This window comes from Carlito syrichta, unplaced genomic scaffold (genome assembly GCF_000164805.1).
Source record: "Carlito syrichta isolate Samal-C Ts95f unplaced genomic scaffold, Tarsius_syrichta-2.0.1 Scaffold308112, whole genome shotgun sequence".
NCBI classification, from domain to species: domain Eukaryota; kingdom Metazoa; phylum Chordata; class Mammalia; order Primates; family Tarsiidae; genus Carlito; species Carlito syrichta.
The window spans coordinates 61,062-80,576 of NW_007252208.1; the positions used below are offsets into that span (position 1 = coordinate 61,062).

At 53.0% G+C, this 19,515-nt stretch overlaps 1 protein-coding gene across 3 annotated transcripts in view; it reads right to left on the reverse strand.

Annotated features, from left to right (window-relative positions):
* Positions 1-374: 374 nt before the first annotated feature.
* PEX14 (peroxisomal biogenesis factor 14) overlaps positions 375-19,515 on the reverse strand; it is a 150,612-nt gene continuing 131,471 nt past the window's right edge. For all 3 annotated transcript variants that reach the window (XM_021716014.1, XM_008064943.2, XM_008064944.1), the window contains 5 exons: positions 11,219-11,304; positions 8,792-8,894; positions 7,521-7,618; positions 3,696-3,787; positions 375-1,507 (listed from right to left, as the gene is read on the reverse strand). In XM_021716014.1, the coding sequence (XP_021571689.1) occupies positions 1,051-1,507; positions 3,696-3,787; positions 7,521-7,618; positions 8,792-8,894; positions 11,219-11,304 (836 nt within the window). In that variant the 3' untranslated portion in view covers positions 375-1,050. The remainder of the gene's footprint in view (positions 1,508-3,695; positions 3,788-7,520; positions 7,619-8,791; positions 8,895-11,218; positions 11,305-19,515) is intronic.

Sequence of the window (19,515 nt, forward strand, 5' to 3'; positions counted from 1 at the left end):
GTTAAAAGGGAGGCAGGGAGAGCGAGAGCCAGAGGAGAGGAGTCAGGACAACACATAGCCCTCCGGAAAGACTCATCCATTCAAGGAGAGCGCCCCACATTCACAGCAGGTCTGCAGACAGTAATGCGAGGTCCCTTCTGCGGTGGGAAAGCGTCGCCCTCCGCAGTCACAGGGACGGGAACAAGCCCCTCCAGTGCTGGGGGAGCAGTCCTGCAACCTGCTGGAGCAGGCCAGGTAGGTGCTGCCCTAGGCCCACCTGCGGGGCTGCTGGGCCAGGCCCGTCCCTGCTCCACCTGGAGCCAGGGCTGAGACCCGGGGCTGAGACCCACTGCGGGCGAGGGAGCCGGGGGCAGACAGGGAGCCACAGGCAGGAGTTAAATAGTGGCAACGCGTATTTATTACAATTATATACAGTCCTATCTTATATTCTGGAATCTATACATGATCACACGAACGGACACGTGTTTCCTGGCGGGAAGGATGAGGCGGCTGCTGGTCACGCGGCCTGAGGCCCAGCCGCTCGTGGGAGACAGTGTTGCGTCTCGCCACGGGTGGGCGGGGCCGTTACACAGCAAGCGAGGCGGTTGGAAGCACGGTGCAGTTTCATTTGTCTGGGAGGACAGCGGAGCAGGTGGGGCTGGGGGAGGGGCCCAAGGGGTCCAGGGCTGGGCCAGGGGTGGAGGGACCACAGCTGCTCCTCCGTGAGGAGCTGGGAGGCAGGTGAAGGCTCGAGCTCTGGCCATGCGCGGTGTCACGGTAGTCAAGACACTCAGCAAACACACCCTAGCAAGACCTCTGCCCGGGAGAGGAGGCTGGGCGGCCTCAAGCCTGGAGACTTCGGTGCCATCAGCCTGACTTGAGGTCAAGGTCAAAGGCCGCCAGGGCAGGGGCTGGCAGCCGGATGAGAGGAGGTCAGGTGGACAGGAACATGACTCCCATGTGGCCGCAGGGCAGCTGAGGATCGTCTCGTCCCCTACCTGGCTCCTGGCTGCCCCCAGGGCCGCGGCCACGAGCCCACACAGGGTCGCTGCGCACAGGGGGCCGGGCGCCCTAGTCCCGCTCATTCTCGTTGCTGGCACCCTCGGGCCGCCTCAGCTTCTCCACCTGCTCATTGATCTGCCCGTCGCCGCCCCGGCGGTCCTCCCGCTGCACCCCCAGGCAGTCCTCTTCGTCCACATGGCTCACGTCGTCGTCCTCCTCATCCTCCTCATCCTCCTTGTCCTCCCTTTTCTCCTCCTCGCCCTGCACCTCCATCCTCACCTGGCCCTTGACGTCCACCACCCCCTCGCCTTCCTCCTGGGGGCCCAGAAGGTGGTACGTCACTGTGGAGCCCTCGGGGCTGTGGCCCTCCTTCCCGGGAGAGGACGACGTGGATTCGTTGCTGACGGGTGAGATGTCGCTGCTGCTGTGGTGGTTCACGGCCGCGGGGCTGGAGGGTGACGGCGACTTGACCGGGATCTGCCAGGAGGGGATCTTCGGGGCCGACGGAGATGGGGGAAACTGCCTCCTGGCAGGGGAAGCAGGAAGGGAGGTTGGTGACAGCATCTGGATCCCACGCCCAGGGCTGCTCCTTCCCTGATCCCAGGGGCTCCGCGGGCCCAGTTCTCCCAGCCTGGGGGGCTGGACAGGGCCTCCCTCCCTCGCTTCAGGAACTAGGAACAAGGCCTCCAGGCCAGTTGGAGGTCCCATCCGCTAAGACAGATGCCAGGAGTGCCCTCTGTGCCACAGACTGCCCCATTATACCCAGGGTGCCTCCAGGCGCCCCTGCCCTGGGCAAGGCCTGCCTGCCTTGGCAGCGGCTGGATAGCCGGCCTGGGGCCTGCCATGCCCATAGCCTGTGTCCTCATGGTCCTGCCTCCTCCTCAGTGGCCAGGAGAGGGAGAAGGCGGAGAACCCAAAAGGCTAAGACTTGGGACCTTAGACAGCTGTCCTCATCCTGACTGGTCTTTGGCCTAGCAGAAGGCAGTGGGGACCCCTGGCCAGTGGCCAGAGATATCAGACCCAGAAGGGCAATGTCAGTGCACTTTGCTAGAAAACCTCTGAGCTCAACACTTTTGACAGGGAAGAGCCAGCTCTCCCTTCCGCTCCCGTGTTCCCTTCCTGGGCCGGCAGCCAGCCCAGACCAAAGCCAATTCCAGGTCAGGCCTGTGAGGTCAGGTCCACTTGGCAGCGCCTCAGAGACGGAGCACTCCGACGGGCAGACCCATCTCTGCCCAGGCCAGGAGGGCCCAGCCTGCCCACCGGGGATCAGCCCTCCCACCTAAGGCCTGCTCAGCGGGCACCTGCCAAGGCCTGCTTTATTCTCCGGCTTCACAAGTGCTAATGAGAAATGCAATCTGCAGTTTTCCTGGCCCCACTGTCTCCCAACGGCCTGTGCTCCATATCCCCCTCGCCTCAAAGGCATTTCGATTCGGGAAGAGGAAGGGTCTCTCCTAATGTCAACCCTCTGGCCCCCGCTCCCTGTACACAGCCACATCTCTTTCCAGGACATGTTCTTTTCCTCAGGGAGGACCAGGAAGTGGGTAGCTTGGAAAATAGGGTGCTCTGGCTGGAGCCACAAGACCCCTCTGCACCCCCATGCTTGACACTAGCAAAAGGCCCACCCTGGTGCATCACCCCAACTCACACAGTTCCTATTAAACCTGGGCCCAGCAGGGAATGAGAGCACCCCACACAAGGCACCTAGGCGCCAATCCGGGAGGACAACCCCATCACAGTTCCCAGGACTGAGAGACTCCTGGACACTGGACTTTCCATCTGAAAACCAAGACAAGCTCGGTGCAGTGGCTCACGTCTGTAATCCTAGCACTTTGGAAGGCAGAGGCAAGAGGATTGCCTGAGCCCAGGGTTTTGAGACCAGCCTGGGCAACTTGGCGAGACCTCCTCTCTATAATAAATCAAAAAATTAGCTGGGCATGGTGGCGCACATCTGTGGTTTCAGCTATTTGGAAGGCTGAGGCAGAAGGATCGCCTGAGCCCAGCAGGTCGAGGCTGCGGTGGCTGTGAGAGTGCCACTGTACTCCAGCCTGGGTGACAGAGTAAGACTCCTACTCAAAAAACAAAAACAAAAAAGAAAACCAAGACAGTCCCAGGCAAACCAGGACGCCTTGGTCACCCTACCTTCAGGGCTGCACTGGCGACAATGTGCTATCACCGTGGAAGGATAAGAGAGGGACACCCAAGAAGCTGGTGATGGGGGTGGGAACTGGTTCTGCCTGTGCCTTCAGTTGTGGGATGCCTTACACTAAGTGGGCAAAAAGACCCTGGCCCCCCCCAAGGATTTTCTCTGTAACAAGTCTGTCACAGAGAGGCCGCTGGAGCGCAGGGAGGAGGAGGGTGGCCTTCCTGGAGCGCCTGCTTCAGGATGGGCCAAGCCGGGAAGTTCTCTGCTCACAGGACCCTGCGTTTAGGCTCGAGCCGTCCTTGACTAAGCCTTGACAGGTTTGGGAAGCTGTGTGTATTTCAACACTCTCGTGGGGTCACCCTTGTGGGGCCAGCCCTGGAGTGGGAAGGGGACGAACTGGGGAGGGAAAGTAGATGTTCACAAGGTCCCCAAACTCAATGCCTGAATCAGTCAGACAGACAGAGGCCCCTGGGGAGACGTGCCCCCAGCCCAAGACTGCCAGGCTGGCCCAGGCGTTCCCAGGCTCTGCCGCAGGCCTGGCCAGAACGAGGTCCCCAGCCTTCCCTCCTACCGATTTAGAAGCAGCCCTTTCAAGGAGTTAATTTCCGACTTGAGTTCATTGATATTCTGGGACTCCAGGATCCAGTTGGTCGATGTGGTGGCCTGAAAGTCAAAGCACAGGGAGCAGGGGTCAGGGCGGGCCTCCCTTCAGCCATGGCAGAGGCTGCAGCCAGGCCCTCCCGCCTGTCTGGGCGGGGGCGTCACATGCGACCTTCTGGGTCTGCTCTGATGGCCCAGGGAGAAGGTTCTGCCACTGCCCGTGGGGGATCTGCGTGTCGCGTCTCTCCCTTTAAATGACGACACCCTTAAAATAAACGTTCCCACAGATCTGTTTGGGTTATCTGATGACAAGGAATCACAACATGTTTGTGGGCATTATGGCTACGTAAAATAAACTATCAACAACACAACCCAAGTCTGCGTCTTTCAGAGACATGCTGAAGTATTTGGTACGGAGTGCGAGGCATCTGGGTTCCACTTGAAGACAGCCCGGGGTGGGTGGCAGATACAGTCAGTCAGAGTGAGGAAGGGAGCACGTGGGCTCACAGGCGACGCCCTTCCTTCGCTGGGTGTTTGAAACGTCCATTCAAGCAAGAAGCAACAAAATAAACCCAGGCCATTTCTATACCAGCTATTGCCACCACCGCACCCCCCTCTGCTCCCAAGAAGCCACCACACAACACAGTGGCAGTGAGGGGCTGAGAGGAGGCTGCCTTGACAACAGCGGGGCCTGAGCCTGGCACCTGGAAGCCGCCGCGGAGCCTGGCGGAGACCAGCACAGCTGAGTGCCTGGCCACCCCATCCCCCAGTTCTCAGCTTAGGCAGACCTGGAAGACAGGCACCACGGAGCGGCTTTCCCACACCTCTCAGAGACTGCCAGCTCCTGGCTCAGTGAGGTCGGGTCATTGTGGCTTCTCAGGCCCGCAGAGGACACCCCAGACTGTGCCCCACTGACTTCAGAGCTGCCTGTGGGCCCTGCCACCCACTCGCCACTGTTCTTCTGGGATGACTGCAACGGCCCAGCAGAGAGAAGTTGTTCACAGGACGTGACTTCACCTCCTTCCCCGGAAAGGGTCCAGGGAGGGACAGCCACCACCGTTTCGGACAAACAGCATCCTTCCATGCACATCTTTCCCTTGGAATTGACACTGCTTCCCAAGAGCCACACCTTACTTCTGGCAAACCTTGCTGGGATAGAAGAAGAGGACAGCCAAAACAGAGGCCCCCAGCGGCAGCTGCCGTGGTCAAGCTGCCTGTGAAGTGTTTATGGAGGACAATCCTAGACGTGATGTCTTGCAGAGGCCCGTGCCACCCAGGTGAAGTCCACTCCAGGTTGTCTTCCAGTGCATGGGTTAACAGTGCAAGGCTCTCCCAGTACTACTCACCAGGCTGGCAGAGGGGACGGTCCCTGGCTGTCCCCTGCCCATCTGCAGATCACTGGGCCAGCTTACGGAGCCGCCTCTGATGCAGGGTGGGACGCCTGCCTGCTGGGCACACTTCTGAGGGAAAAGTCCCTGGGAGAGGCCGCAGGTCTCGTGAAGGAAAGCCTGGGCACCCGCCACCCTCACACATGTCCCCTCAGGGTCCCTACTCCAGACCACCAGACAGCGAGGACCCAGGAGCCACTGTTCTGGCTTCTCTGAGACCTTGAAAGCTACAGCAGTCCATTAACAAGGGAGCAATTTCCACTCACAGGCCTACAAAGGACTCAGATTTCCAAAGGCATATGGTGCCAGATGCCAGGATTTAGAAATAAAATCTGACATCTGGGGCTTTTTAGCCAGTCTCTTTAAAAAACAGTTGTAGAAAACTCACAGCCTTCAGTTTTATGTAGGTTTTTTAATTACTTAAAGCGCTTCTTTTTAATTTTTTACAGTGCTCCAGTAGGAGTTTGGAAGCCAGAAATAAAAACTTGCATTACAGCTGAGAAAACACAGCTCCGAGTCTTGGGTTTATGGGGTAACCGACATCCTCACACACCAGCTTTAGCTGCCAAGCCAGGGGCCCTGCCACGGCTCGGGAGTGAAGGACAGGGCCTGGCGTGGGCAGGGGACAGCCGCAGCAAGACCAGCTCAGGAACCCGGAGGGGCCGCTCTCACACCAGGCAGCGTCCCGGGCCCTGCTGCTTCCTGCATGCAACATGTGGCCTTCATCTCACGCGTGAGGCCTGGAAACAGTTTTCCAATTTCCGGAATGGCTTCTGGCCATCGGCAGGCCACAGGCCCAAAGGCTCACCAGGGAGAGCAGGCCAGGGGCCATAACTGGCCTGCCTAGTGCTTTCAGAGCCAGCTGCCGCCAGGGAGCATGCAGGGGGCTGCAGCCAGCCCCAGCCCCACAGCCACCCGAGGCGGCAGAGCCGGCAGCACCCCGTGTGTGGGATGAATGTTCAAGGAGGGGCTTCTCGGGGACGCTCTTTGCAAGTGGCACTCAGACTCTGTCAGAAATGGACAGATTCCTATTTCATTTCATTTCGTTTCGTTTTGTTTTGAGTCAGGGTTTCATTCTGTCATCCAGGCTAGATAGAGTGCAGTGGGCACAATCACAGCTCACCACAGACCCAAATACTTGGGCTGAAGCGATCCTCCCACCTCAGCCTCCCGAGTAGCTCAGACTATAGGCGCATACCACCACACCCAGCTAAATTTTTAAATTTTATCTTTTATAGAGACAAGGCCTTGTTACGGTGTCCAGGCTGGTCCAAGCTGGTCTCAAACTCCTGGGTGCAAGCAATCCTCCTGTCTCAGCCTCCCAAAGCATGAGGATAACAAGCATGAGTCACTGCACCCAGCCTCATTTCACTGGTTTTTGCAAACGATCTGAGCACTGGCTCAAAGCTGATAGTACACTGGGTAGAGAGGGGGCGGGTAGTGGTGGGCCTTTCCCCGGGAGAGCACCTCTGAGAGAGATTCCTTACGGCCAGGCTGCATGGAAGCAGCCAGAACGCAGCAACCACTGGCCACACAGCCAGAGTAGGGGGCAGAGAAAAGCCTGTGGACATTCTGGAACCACCTGGCCACTGTCTCCTGGGCCCAGTCTGTCCAAGATCCTGCCTCAGGGATGACCCCTGTCACCCACCCACAGAACTCACGTCCTATGATCCTGGGAGCTGGCTGGAGCCAGGCACCCTTCTGAGCATGTCAACAGCCCAACAAAGTAGGTACTATTTTAGCTCCATGTGACAGATGAGGAGACTTGCCTGTGGTCACATAGCTGACAAGAGGCAGAGCAGGACTTTAGACCAGGCAATCTGATTCTAGAATCGGACCCTGCCCATTGCTTCAGCTTTGGGCAGTGAGGCCCACACCTCAGTCCCGCGGAGTTGGCTCTAACTCCTGAAACCTGGCTCTGGAGAACCTGCCATTGCAGCACGGTGTCTTGGATGAAGCAGGGGCCGTTAACCTGACCGTGCACGCATGCACGCTTCTCCCCTCTCTGTTCTAGGAACCCCTCTTGGCAATGCTATGACCTGCAACCCGACAAGCATGTGGAGGCTGTTCCATGTCTACACTGATGGCCTCTGGAGCTGTGAAGACGTGACCACCACAAGATGCCCACAGACAGAGGGTGGATTTTCCTCCCTCCTGTTGGGAGGTGGCACCAAGGCAGAAATGACGGCCTCAATGGTGAAGCCACACTGACTGCCAAGCGCTGACCTCCTTTCTCTATAAGGAAAGGGCAGCCTTGGCCACTGCTGTATAACCCACATGCGACTAGGCAAAGCCAGGTCCATGGAAAGCCTTCAGGTCCATGGAAAGCCTTTGTGGCTGGCACAAAGGACAGGAGCCACACAGGAGAGGCCTAGACCTGGAGGGGTCCGAGGGGCAGGGACAAGTACCTTGGCAGCGGCAAGTTCATGGGCAAGCTCCTGGACCTTCTGCTGCTGCTGAATGAGCAGCTCCTGGACAGAGGCAAGGGTGGTCTGCAATTGAGTCACTGCGAGGAGAAAGCAGGAACGACGCTGTTAACGGACCACACAGACCATCCCTCCCTCAGTCCACACACCTAGGAGCTGCCTGTATTCCCACTCTGTCTAATTTATCTGCTGACACCCCCAGCCCCGCAATCCATCTAATTTATCTGCACTCCGGGTAATCTGCCTGCACTGTATCTAACCTCTAGTATTTCTACTTTATCTTTCCATTGTGTAGTTGTCCGTGGTCAACAGTATATCCGTCCAGAACCTCTCCCCTCTAATTACAGCTGCTATGATTTGCTCAGCTCTCCAGCTCCTAGACACCTGCATCTCTCATCTCCTGGGCCTCCGTGTCCTTGTGCAACTTCACTCCTGGGAGGTGCCTCAGGTCTCCGTGATATCCAGGAGTGGTGAAACTGCAGATCCTGTTTCCGCTGCTTCTTCCCACCCGACTCCCAGGCTGCCCGAAGAACTCCCCATGTCACATGGCCTGCTGGGGCCTTGATGCAGCCAATGTCAGCCTCCTAGGAGCAAACACCAGCAGGACAAGTGCTCCAGAGAACATCTGAGGGCTTCACAAACGTGCCCCAGGGGACACAGGCTCCCACCTAGGACAAGTGGCTCTCTCGCTTGCTGGCCTTGCTCAGGTTTTCAGACTCAGAGCCTCCTTCTAGTAAACAAGTTTATAAAGGAGAGAAGCCACCTCTGGCGCGACAGGTCCCAGCTAATCTGGGCCATCAGTGGGGCACTGGGTAATGAACGCGAGCCCTGTGGAGTCGGTAACAGAGGAGGTGGCCAGGGTCCTGGGAGCCACAGTAATTACAGACTCTCTTGACCCCGAGCTGGATTCTTAGAGGGAAGGGGGGAAATCACCGAAAACCCCCCTGAAAACCTCATAGAAGCAGAAATTAAAAATGAACTTTACAGCCCTTAGAAAGGCTGTCATTTTATTCCCCTTATTAATATTCTGAGGTTGGGAGCCTTTCCGTAAAAACATAATTAATTGAGGCCGCGCCGACAGTAAACAAGCAATTTCAAATTAAACCGAAATGACGGCGGCTTCATTTGCAAATGTGAACAGATTCTCAGAGCAGATAAATGAAGTCACCACATAAAGTGGAGACGGGGGGGCAGAGAAGGGGCTGCTCAGAGAAGGCTTTGAGGGGTGACTTGATGGAGTCATTAATCTTTACCTGTCTGGGCCACGCTGCCACTCAGCTCAGAGAGACTGGCCTCCATCCTCTCCAGCTGTTTCCTGTCCTCTCGGCCGCCCAGGATGAGGGGGAGCAGGTATTTCTACAAGAAGCAGGGTGGGTGAGGCCTGGGTGTGTGCTCAGGGTTACCCCTCAGCAACCTCTCGAATTCCGCCGCCCAACTTTCTGTCATCCCTGGGTTTTGGAAACTCTAAGTAAACACCATAAATGAACAAGATATTTGAAAAAGTTACGAGACTGCGATGACAACCATGTAAAAATTCTGCCTGAATAAGGTCAAGGACCAGGAGGGAACGTGGACGTGGAAAATCAAGTTCATCTGTTGTGATGGCAAACTTGTGGGTCCTTTTATCTATCTTTCTTAAAGATGCCACAATAGTTTTGTAAGAAAAAGTTTTAAATTCGACTCTAAAGTTATAAGATGAAGTTGTGGAAGGACATTCAGGAAACTGCTCCTGCAAGGAGGGCGCTAGGAGTCTCTCACAGCATCCTGTGAATGGATCACCCATTCGGAAAAAAATGACGTTAAACAGACAGAAAATTACTTGAGAAACTAAAGGAAAATCACCAAATTTCTGGACCCCTCGGCTCTTTCACTAGGGATCATATATGGGTATTCCAAGGCTGCCGGAAGAGGTCACCTCTGTCTTTTCTAAACTAAGCCTGAATCCTCAGAACAAACTTCCTTCAAATTCTCCCCAAACTAAAACACAGGGCAGAAGGGAGAGGGAGGAGCAAGATCAGAAGAAACTGGCTCTTGGGAATAAGAAAGTTGATGCTTCAGGGCAACCAATCAAGGGTACCTAGGACCCAGGATCAGATGAGGGACCATTTAGGAAGAAGGTGGGCATGGTTGGTAACTGGTTATGGATCTTGGAGTGAGGGTGTGAAGGCATGGAGGAGGGTGGCACATGAAAGAACACATGCCCTGGAATGTAGCCACTTGGGACATGGGGACAAGCCCTTCCAGGTAAGGATTCATGGGGACACAGCATCCCAGGTGAAGAGGGAGAGACCCACTGCCAACTTTAATGGGTGGTGACAGAGTCAGTCAGTGCAGGCCTGGTTAGGGTTACCGAGGGGTAATGCTGGTTCTTAATCTATCTGGGTCCCAGGTAAGAAGGATGGAAACTTCTCCATTACGGTTTCTGTACTGGGGAAGGAAAAGAAAGTCTCTCACAAGGGGTTTGTGGGAACTCATTTCAGGAGCGACTCCTAAGTGAAAACCATTATTTCACATATGTATAGACACATTTTCTATTTCGCAAAGTGCTTTTTAGCCACGGCAGGAGTTATTGCCCACAACTGAGCCGAAACTCATCAAAGGTAGCCTCACATTTCAGGTTGAAAATGTCCTAAGTATGAAAGGTAAGAAATTCTACAGGTAGCCAACTAAAAACTCCATTTCTGAGATCAGAAATGACAAGGGAAGGAGCAGACACACTAGCCCAGCCTGCAACTACGTATTTACAAAACACATGTTTCACGTGCTAGAAGTTACAACGGTATGTCTGGGTATTCACTCAGGTCCTTTAAAAAAAATCACCAATAAGGGGTAGAGGAGCTGGTGGCCCCAGTAGAAAAAGAGGTTTCTCTCCAGGATCAGCAGATTTGGGGACCTACCTTGGCTCTTTCACTTCTAGAAAAGACTCATTTACTTCAAATCAAAGTTGGGCTTTGCACTGGCATCAAGGATGTCAATGTTCGTGTGGTGTGCCTGCAGTTCTATGTAGACAATGAACTCTGGATCCTGAGGGCTAACTTGGGGAGCCTGGGAAAACCCTAGATTTATACGGATGCTAACACACATATAAAAGAGAAAAGAACAGAACCCATAATATGCTTGTACTGAGGGTCTCAAAGCTGGTATTAAACACTGGCAGAACAACGGCACTGTTCTATGCCAGGCATGGTTCCAAGCCCTCTTCAAAGCAGCATGGATCCCGATAACCTCATGAGGTGAGGGCTACCACCCCCATTTTATTCTAAGGCCTGAGCCTGTGGTCACACAGTTCCCAAGGAGCAGAGTCAAGGCTCAGCACGAGTAGCTGGGCCTAGTGGCCACGCTCTCAACCTGATGTCATTCTCTCTGAACCTCACACACTGCTTACCAGGTGTGAGCACTATTCTAAGAACCTGACACTGTCATCAGATGGACCTCACGATGTCCTGCGAGCAGAGACCTGAGTACAGGGGGAAGGTGGGGCCTGCCCATCCTCCCCAGCCGGGTGGGGACCTGACTCCCCCGTCTCCCCTGTCCTCTCCTTTGCCCCTGTGCTCCAGGGCTGAGTACCTGCTCCGCGGGGCAGTACCTCTACACAGGCGAGCCAAGGACCCATAGGAAGGGGGCTGATGCCAAAGGGCAGCAGGGGCACAGCACCCACAGCTGCTGGGAGGACGACTCACCTTGTAGAGCTGGTGAAAGCCAAATGCAATCCCTGCCATGATGATGGCCAAGGCGCCGTAATCTCGCCATCGGGAGCCTGCAGGGCCTATGGGAAAAGGAGGCGAGTTAGGAGAAGAGGCACATGGCGTCCTTCCTCTGGGGAGGGGCAGGCACACGGGCCTCAGTGCCCGGTCTCCTGGCCTCCAATGACAGGCATGTGAACTCACAGCTTCAGGAAGACAGTAATGATTGTCAGCAACATCAGCTCAGTCCTGTCCACTCCTCTTCCCATGTGACAGACAGTCACCTGACTTGACTGTATGCTGCTGGGTGGACAAGTTCCCCAGAGTGGAGAGGTAGGTGGCAAGGGTGATCTGAAGACCTACAGCATGCCCTCCACCTCAGGGAGCAAAAGTCCAAACAGGATGACATAAACACACTTAGATGAGCATAAGTCCACCCACATATGCCAGGGACAGGTGAGGGACCACCAGAGGACCGAGTGGGGGATGGTGCACTGGACGGGAGTGGGACCCTAATGACTAGACCTCACTAGACCACTGAGCCAGCAGTTAGGTCACAAGTCTACAAATGACTGAGCCAGGTGACATCAGTGAATGATAGCATCTATCGAGCAGGTATGTGAGAGCAGGGGGTGGCAGGAGCCAGGGGTCAGCAGGGCCTCGGAGGAGACCCATGGTCCCAGGGGCCAGGGAGAAGCAAGCAAGAGAGAAGGTAGGTTGGTGTGGACCTACCCAGCATCCCTCAGTGGCCCAACCAAGGGAGAAGGGCTGCACCACCCTCCAAAAACAGGCGCTCAGGAGAACAGAGACGCCAGGCAAACTGGAGGAGCAGTGGAGGCTGCAGCGAGCAGGAAAGAGGTGGAAAAGGCAGGGCCAGGTGGACAGTGTGTCAAGGAACCCAAAGATTACTTCATACGAGGTGGGGAGTCACCGGAGGACCTGAACAAGGGCGCGCCATGATCTGAGAGCAGCATCAGGGCGGCTCTGGGGCAAGTCGGAGTGGGAGGCTGCAGGGAAGGAGAGCCGGGGCAAGGCTGCTGCAAGGACACGAGGTAGAGAGGGACTGGGGCCCGCAGAGACCCGGCGGCGAGGGAAGCCCGTCTGGGAGTGCTGCTGCTGCTGCTGCTGAGGCACGGAAGCGGGTGGCCAGTCTTCTTGGAGGAGCAGACGAACGGCGCATGCCGCCGTGTCCCAACTCCTGCATGTAGCTTCAGTTGCACGGGGGAGAGGAAAGCGTCCTTCCTCAGATGCTTCCATGTCGCGTTCACAAAGTGCCACCCCACAACCACACCATGACGTGTCACTCAGCGCAGAGCCTCCTGGCAACACACAGCGGAAAAACAGGACGGTGCTCCTGTCTGCAATCTCATCCGATTCTCAGGGGCTCCTGGGAAGGCCCTGTCTCCAACGAATGCCATCTCCAGGCCACCCGGCAGGCGCTCTGCCTCCTCTCAGAGGATCTGCCATCAGCAGGGGCATAGGCCATTGCTCCCTAGCATTCGATGGCATGGGACACAGACCAGCTGGGAAATGAGACCACAGTGCCAACGGGAAGTTATCCAGAAGGCACCCATGATACATGCTGTGGTGAGAAGGATTCTGGGCCCTGGAGGTGAGCCTCGGGGAAAGTGTGAAGAACGGTGGCATTCCGGAAACTCTTGGAAGGAGCGAAGCTGAAGGACGCACTACAGACAGCTGTCTGCTTCCACTGTCACCTTGCACCTGTGCCTCTAAGCTCTCCGAGGTACTTGCCATGCCTGGTGTTTCATGACCAGGGGAGAGGAGGGGCCGTTCTTTAAGGGCAGGAGGTGGCATGCCTGACCAGGGGGATGCACGCCTGACCCCCCAAATGGGCAAAGGAGACACCGCTGCCCCTCGGCTGCTGATGGGACCCTCGGGAGGCAGACAGGACAGAGAGAGACAGGGGGCCTGGAGCCTCTCCTTGGCCACCAGCCCGCTCCCTGTCTGGGGATTCCACACAAGATTCCGCCAGGTGGCGCAGCTCTGGAGTCTCAGTCATAAAACCGGGGCCAACATACAGCCTCTCCCTCAGCCACCAGCTACCATTTTTGTTTTATATTTTTTGAATTGGTTTTAGACATATATGGCTTGCATCAGAAAGAACAGGTCAGTCTATGACAAAAAGGCTTCATCCACCAGCAGCCCCTGTTAATCGTTTCCAGTTTATCTTTCCTGAGAACTTGCACGCCCATCTAAGGCGACACAGGCATGTCTTATTTTTCTTCTCAAGTCCTTCATTTCTGGAGCTTCTTGTTTTCTACAGCTGACGATATTCCACTTGCCCTCCCTACCAGTGGGCACTCAGCTCACCTCAGTTCCCTCCTACTCCACACCCACTGCCATCCCCGAAACACACATGTGCCATCTCCCACACAAGCACGTGCACTCCAAGTCTGGGAACTCCTGGGGATGGTCCCAGTCTGTGCCCTTGCATCTTTGAGAGATGCTGCCACACTACTTCTGGGGGCCCCACAAGACACCCAGCCTGTGGCAGGGCCACCCCACAGCCACGCCATGACGTGTCACTCAGTGCAGAGCCTCCTGCCAACACACAGCAGAAAAACAGGACGGTGCTCCAGTTGTCATTTGCATTGATCTGATTCTACGTGAGGACTGGGTATCTTTTCATCAACATTTCCCCTTCGGTGTACTGTGTATTCTCCACTTTTCAACTTGCTTTTCTCTTCCCTTATCACTTTAGAGAGACTTTTATATAGCTGGATATTAGCCCTTTGTCTGTGAAACTAATTGCAAATGTCTTCTCTGATTTATTTTTCTTTTGACTTTGTTAATGGTGTTTTGTGGCATGCAGACGTTGTTGTGTTTATATAAATTTACCAGTCTCATCTACTACGGGTCCTGGGGTTGGCAAGGACTTCCCCACTCCCTCCATAGGCTGTGCAGTGACACCCAGTGTTCACGTCTAAGAAACCAACTTGGGAAGGGACAGACGGCTTCACCTGGTGGGACATACTCATCGACATGAATTGCCTCTCACTAAAGAGCTCTGGGACTGCTGAGGCAGTTGGACTTTTCACTTTGACCTTGAGGAGCTGGCCAAGCAGAGTCCCAGATAGGCCTCTCCTCCGTTTTCTCCTCCAGCCACTTTTCCCTGCATGCCAGATGCAAAATCCAACATCTAGAGCAAGTTCATTTTTAGGCGGAAACAGTGAAGACAGAGTAGGCTCACCGCTCTTTGAGAGAGTCACTGTTCAGGGGGGTTTTCATTCTCAGCCCGAGCATCCCCCTGAGCAGCCAAAATCCTCAGAGAGAACCTCTCCAAGATGGGGCCTGAGTCCAGAATGGCCACAGTCACCATGGGTTTCTCAAACACCCACTAACTCTCTCACAAGGAAGCAGCTGCCACTGGGTTGAAAACTTGACCAGAACCATAGCATGCTGGATTTCTCCGCTCTCCTGCAAACACACTGTTCCATGACAAGTGCAACCTTCTTTGGGGTCCTCTGAACCCCAGGGCTTAGCAGACGCTGGCAGTTCAGGGATCTGAGAACCAGGGCTCTTCTGCAGTTGCCCCCACTTTCCAGCGCTCTGAGCTCCCCCAGCTTCGAGAAACACCTGTGGACCCTCACCCTTCACCCCTTACCGCTCCTTGTTCCTGCCATGCTCACATTAAGAACATTTTATTGCCCCCTGGTTTTCATTATTAATGAAAAGGGACCAGAATGATCTTTCCTAAAGTTCAGAGAGTCTATAAAGACAAGAAGCTGAAATGCCATTTTACTCGTTTTGGAGATGTGTGATACAATTCTGTCTTGTGGCAAAATGAAAAAAAAGAGAAACTAGGACAGAGCTGACTCTCGGCCACTGTGTGGCTCTCAGGCAACAGACCAGGGCCACTGCAGAGCACCAGAGGATCCATGCTGCCTCGAGCCCCAGCCACGACCACCCGGAGTCCTGCCCCTACCCATTCTGGGGCCGTTTTTCTCCAAGTCCAGTGCAGACCTCACAAGGGAACTGAGAGCAGGACACCTCGGAGCACAGCCCCTCCTGTGACCATGCTTCCCAAATGTTCCGGATGACAAAGACGATGGCAGACATTGGGACCAGTCACTCTTCCACTCTAACGGGGACGTAAAGGAAGCCTGAAGCCTCCAGTCTAGAGTAGGTGCCAGCCTGCCCTGCAGACAAGGGGCCAAGTGGGCAAGAAGCCCGGGGTCAGAGGTCCTGTGCACACCGCCAGCCAGCTGGCTCCCAAAGGCACTTCCTCTTGTTGTCAAGCACAAGCCATGGGACCGAAGATGGCAGGGCTCTGAGAATCCTGCAGAACCCAGGAACAATGATCCCTTACTCTCACTCAGAGTCGAATCATCTCCAGCACTTCCTTCTCCAACAGGCACGACTAGCTAACTGCAGTTCTTCACCAGCACCACATTCCTGGCGTCTTCGAGAAGGACAAAGAGCCAGTCGGCTGTGGCAGCAATTACCATCCGCTACAGCTGAGCATTCCTGGGATTGCCCTTATGCCATACCGTTGCAGGGAGAAACGTGCAGGCCTCTTCCAAACTCAGCACTTCCTTAACCTTCCAAAACCTGCATGGACTAGCCTGAGCTCTGACTGGCTCCACGGAGGTCTGCCTGGCCAGAAGCTCCAGCGCCGGGTGAAACCATGGTGAACAGTAGCCATGTGAGAGCCAGAAGAACTGTGTCTCAGGGCTCCGTAACTATTTGCAGAATGCCAGCAAGGCCAACATTACTCAATTTCTTAAATGATACCTCCATTAATCAAGCAACTCTCACCTAGCAGGTAAGAGCACACACATGGACTGGAACTTGTGCACACAGCACAGCAATGTTGAGCCTGAAACCACTAAGTCATGGACTCATCATCGCCATAGAAATCCTACAACCCAGCAAAGGTTCATCCATGGTATAGAGCTGAAAGCAATCATGGAATCATCCTGCCAAGACAATACACATTCACGTGATGCGACAGCTGACAAGAAGAAGAAAAATATCATGTCCTTGGGGAGGCTGGCAGCCCAAGCATGCGCCAAGGCAGTGGCAGAAACTGGGCAAGCCAGTTGCGGTCCCTCCATGCTCATCAAGGGTGGAGTCATGACTCGACACAGTGGTGTATCCAGCTTCTCACATCAGCCCATCAACTTTGCTCAAAAGGCATCCTGAAAATCAAATGGCAAGCAGGCTCCCTCATGGTAAGGTCCTGGAATAAAGCCAGTTCACCCAATTCATGCCTGCTACAGCATGGAGGTGCTGGGCTACATGACAGAGAGGTCAGTGACTGGGCTGAGCTGAGGTGGGCTGGCCACCACATGGTAGGGACCTGGGGGGCAAGCTGAGGCACATGGCAGTGGACAGCTGGCTGTAGTCAGAAGGACAAGCCAGCCCAGAGAGCAGCAGCCAGAAACAGACCCTTTCTGCTCTGAACAGAAGCACTTGGGCAGCCTGGATGGCAAAAAGCACCACAGTAGCCCAACAGCAGTCACACCTGGAAATCCAAAGCCTGTCTTCACATGTGCATCCTGTGAAAGACAATCTTTTCCACTTCTCGAGGGCTGCAATGCTATCAGCAGTGTCATCTTTGGGCAGGAAGGACACTGAGAGGCATATCTCTATCTCCTCTCCACAGATTAAAAAGTATGAGCTCTAATTAAGCTGTTAAGAATTCAGAAGAGTCTAGAAATAGTCCCAGGCTTATATAGTCAACTGATTTTTGACAAAGAGGCCAAGGTAATTCTATGGGGAAAAGATAATCTTTACAACAACAGTGCTGAAAAAATAGATATCCATAGGAAAAAAATAAACCTTGACTCTCATACCACACACAAAATTAACTCAAAATGGATCACACACTTAAACAAAAAAGCAAACACTGTAAAGTTTCTATAAGAAAACAGAAAACCTAGAAGAAAATCTTTGCAACCCTAAAGTAGGCAAAGACATCTTAAGATACAAAAAGCATGAACCATAAAAGGAAAAAATTGATCAAATGGACATCACCAAAATTTACAACTTATGCTTTTCAAAAGGCACTATCAAGAAAATGAAAACAAGCCTAGGCAACATAGCGAGACCTTGTCTCTACAAAAAAATCAAAAAGGAGCCATGTACGGTGGCGGTCCCAGATACTTGCGAGGCTGAGGCAGGAGGATGGCTTGAGCCCAGGAGTTTGAGGCTGCAGTGATCCATGATTGTGCCACTGCACTCTGGCTTGGGCAACAGAGTGAGACTCCAGTTTAAGAAAGAGAGAAAAGAAGGAGGGAGGGAAGGAGGAAGCAGGAGGGAGGGAGGGCAAAGAAGGGAGAAAGGGAGGAAAGACCAAGCCACAGGATGGGAGAAAATGTCTGCCAAACATATATCTGATAAGACTTATAACTAGAATACATAAAGAGCTCCAACAACTCAATAATAAAAAAGACAAACCAAGTGGTTTTTTAAATGGGCAAAAGATTAGAAGAGACACTTCACAAAATATATATGAGTGGCCAATAAGCACATGAAAATACACTTGACATCATTAGGAAAGTGCAAATTAAAAATACTGTGCAGTAAGATTCTATTACATGCACATTAGAAGGGCTAAACTTACAGCCATAAAGAAGAACAAAATCATATCCTTTGCAGGAACATGGATGCAGCTGGAGACCATCATTCTAAATGAACTATCACAGAAACAAAAGGCTGAATACTGCAAGCTCTCACTCATAAGTGGGCCCTAAACACTGGGCACAGGAGCACAAAGACAGGAACAACTGAGGCTGGACACTGCTAATGGGGGGGGTGTGGATAAGAGGCATACAACCACCTACTGGGTACCACGTCTACTACCAGGAGAAGAGAGGACATGCACCTCACCTACACAGTTTACTTACATGGTACGTCTTCACATGTACCCCACAAATCTAAAATAGAATAAAATAAAGAATGGCTAAACTTACAAGCTGAGAATACCACATGTTGGCAAGGATATGGAGCAACTAAAACCCTCACACACTGCTATTGGATATGCACGTAGTAGACAACCACTTTGGAAAAGAGTTGGCCAGTTAAACATGTACCTAATATGTGACCAAGTCACTCTACTCCTGAGTATTTACCCCAAAGGAAGAAAGCATATGAGCACACGAAGATTTCATACAGGGATGTTCACAGCTGCTTTACTCATAGTAGCCCCAAACTGGAAACAACCCAAGTGACTATCAACTGATTAATGGACACACAGGTGTGGAATATCCACACATGGAACAGAAGAAGTAAGCACACCATGGCCAGGTGGCCAAACCCACTTCAACCTGTTTTTATAAAACCATGAGCTAAGAATAGTTACTATGTTTTTAAAGGATTATGGTGGACGTAAGAGGAGAGGAAGAACAGGGAAAGGAAGGAGGAGGAGGAAGAGGAGGAGGAAGGAGAGGATGGGGAAAGGATGAGAAAAAGGGGAGAAAGAGGAGAATATGTGACAGAGACATATGTGGCTCACAAATTCTAAACTACTTCATACTTAGCCCTTTAAAGAAAAAGTCCGCTGACCTCTGGACCACAATTCAGCAATTAAAATGTTAGAGCTATTTATCCAAATATATATTAACATGGGTCAATCTCAGAAGCACATGCTAAGGTAAAGAGACCAGACACAAAAGACTACATGCTGTATGATTCCATTTATGTAAAAAAGATGTAAGGCAAAACTATGGTGACAGGGCATACATTGTGGGTTAACCAGAACCAGAGGCAGGGGGAGAAAACGGATATAAAAGGCACCAAGAAACTTTCTAGGGTGACGGAAATTTTCCATATTCTGATCGTAGTGCTGGTTACATGAGTTACAGCTCATACGTACAACTCATCGAATGATACACTTAAAACTGGCGAATCCTATGGTATATAAATTATATCTGAAAAAAGATGATTAGAAAGAAAAGGATTAGGAAGGATCCAGAAACATAAAACTACCACATCCAGCATTCCACTCCTAGATAACTGCCTAAGAGGGATGAAAACGTAGGTCCACACCAAACTTGCACGCAAATATTCTCAGCAGCATTATTCACGTTAGCCAAAACTGGAGACAATCTAAATGTCCGTCAACTGGTGAACTGATGGACAAAATGAGGTATAACTGTACAAAGGAATATTATTCCACAATAAAAAGGAATAAAGTACTGACGCATGCTATAATATGAATGAACCTCAAAAATATTATGTTAAGTGAAATAAGCCAGGCACAAGAGATCACATATTCTATGATTCCATTTACCTGAACAGTCCAGAAAAGGTAAATTTATAGTGATGGA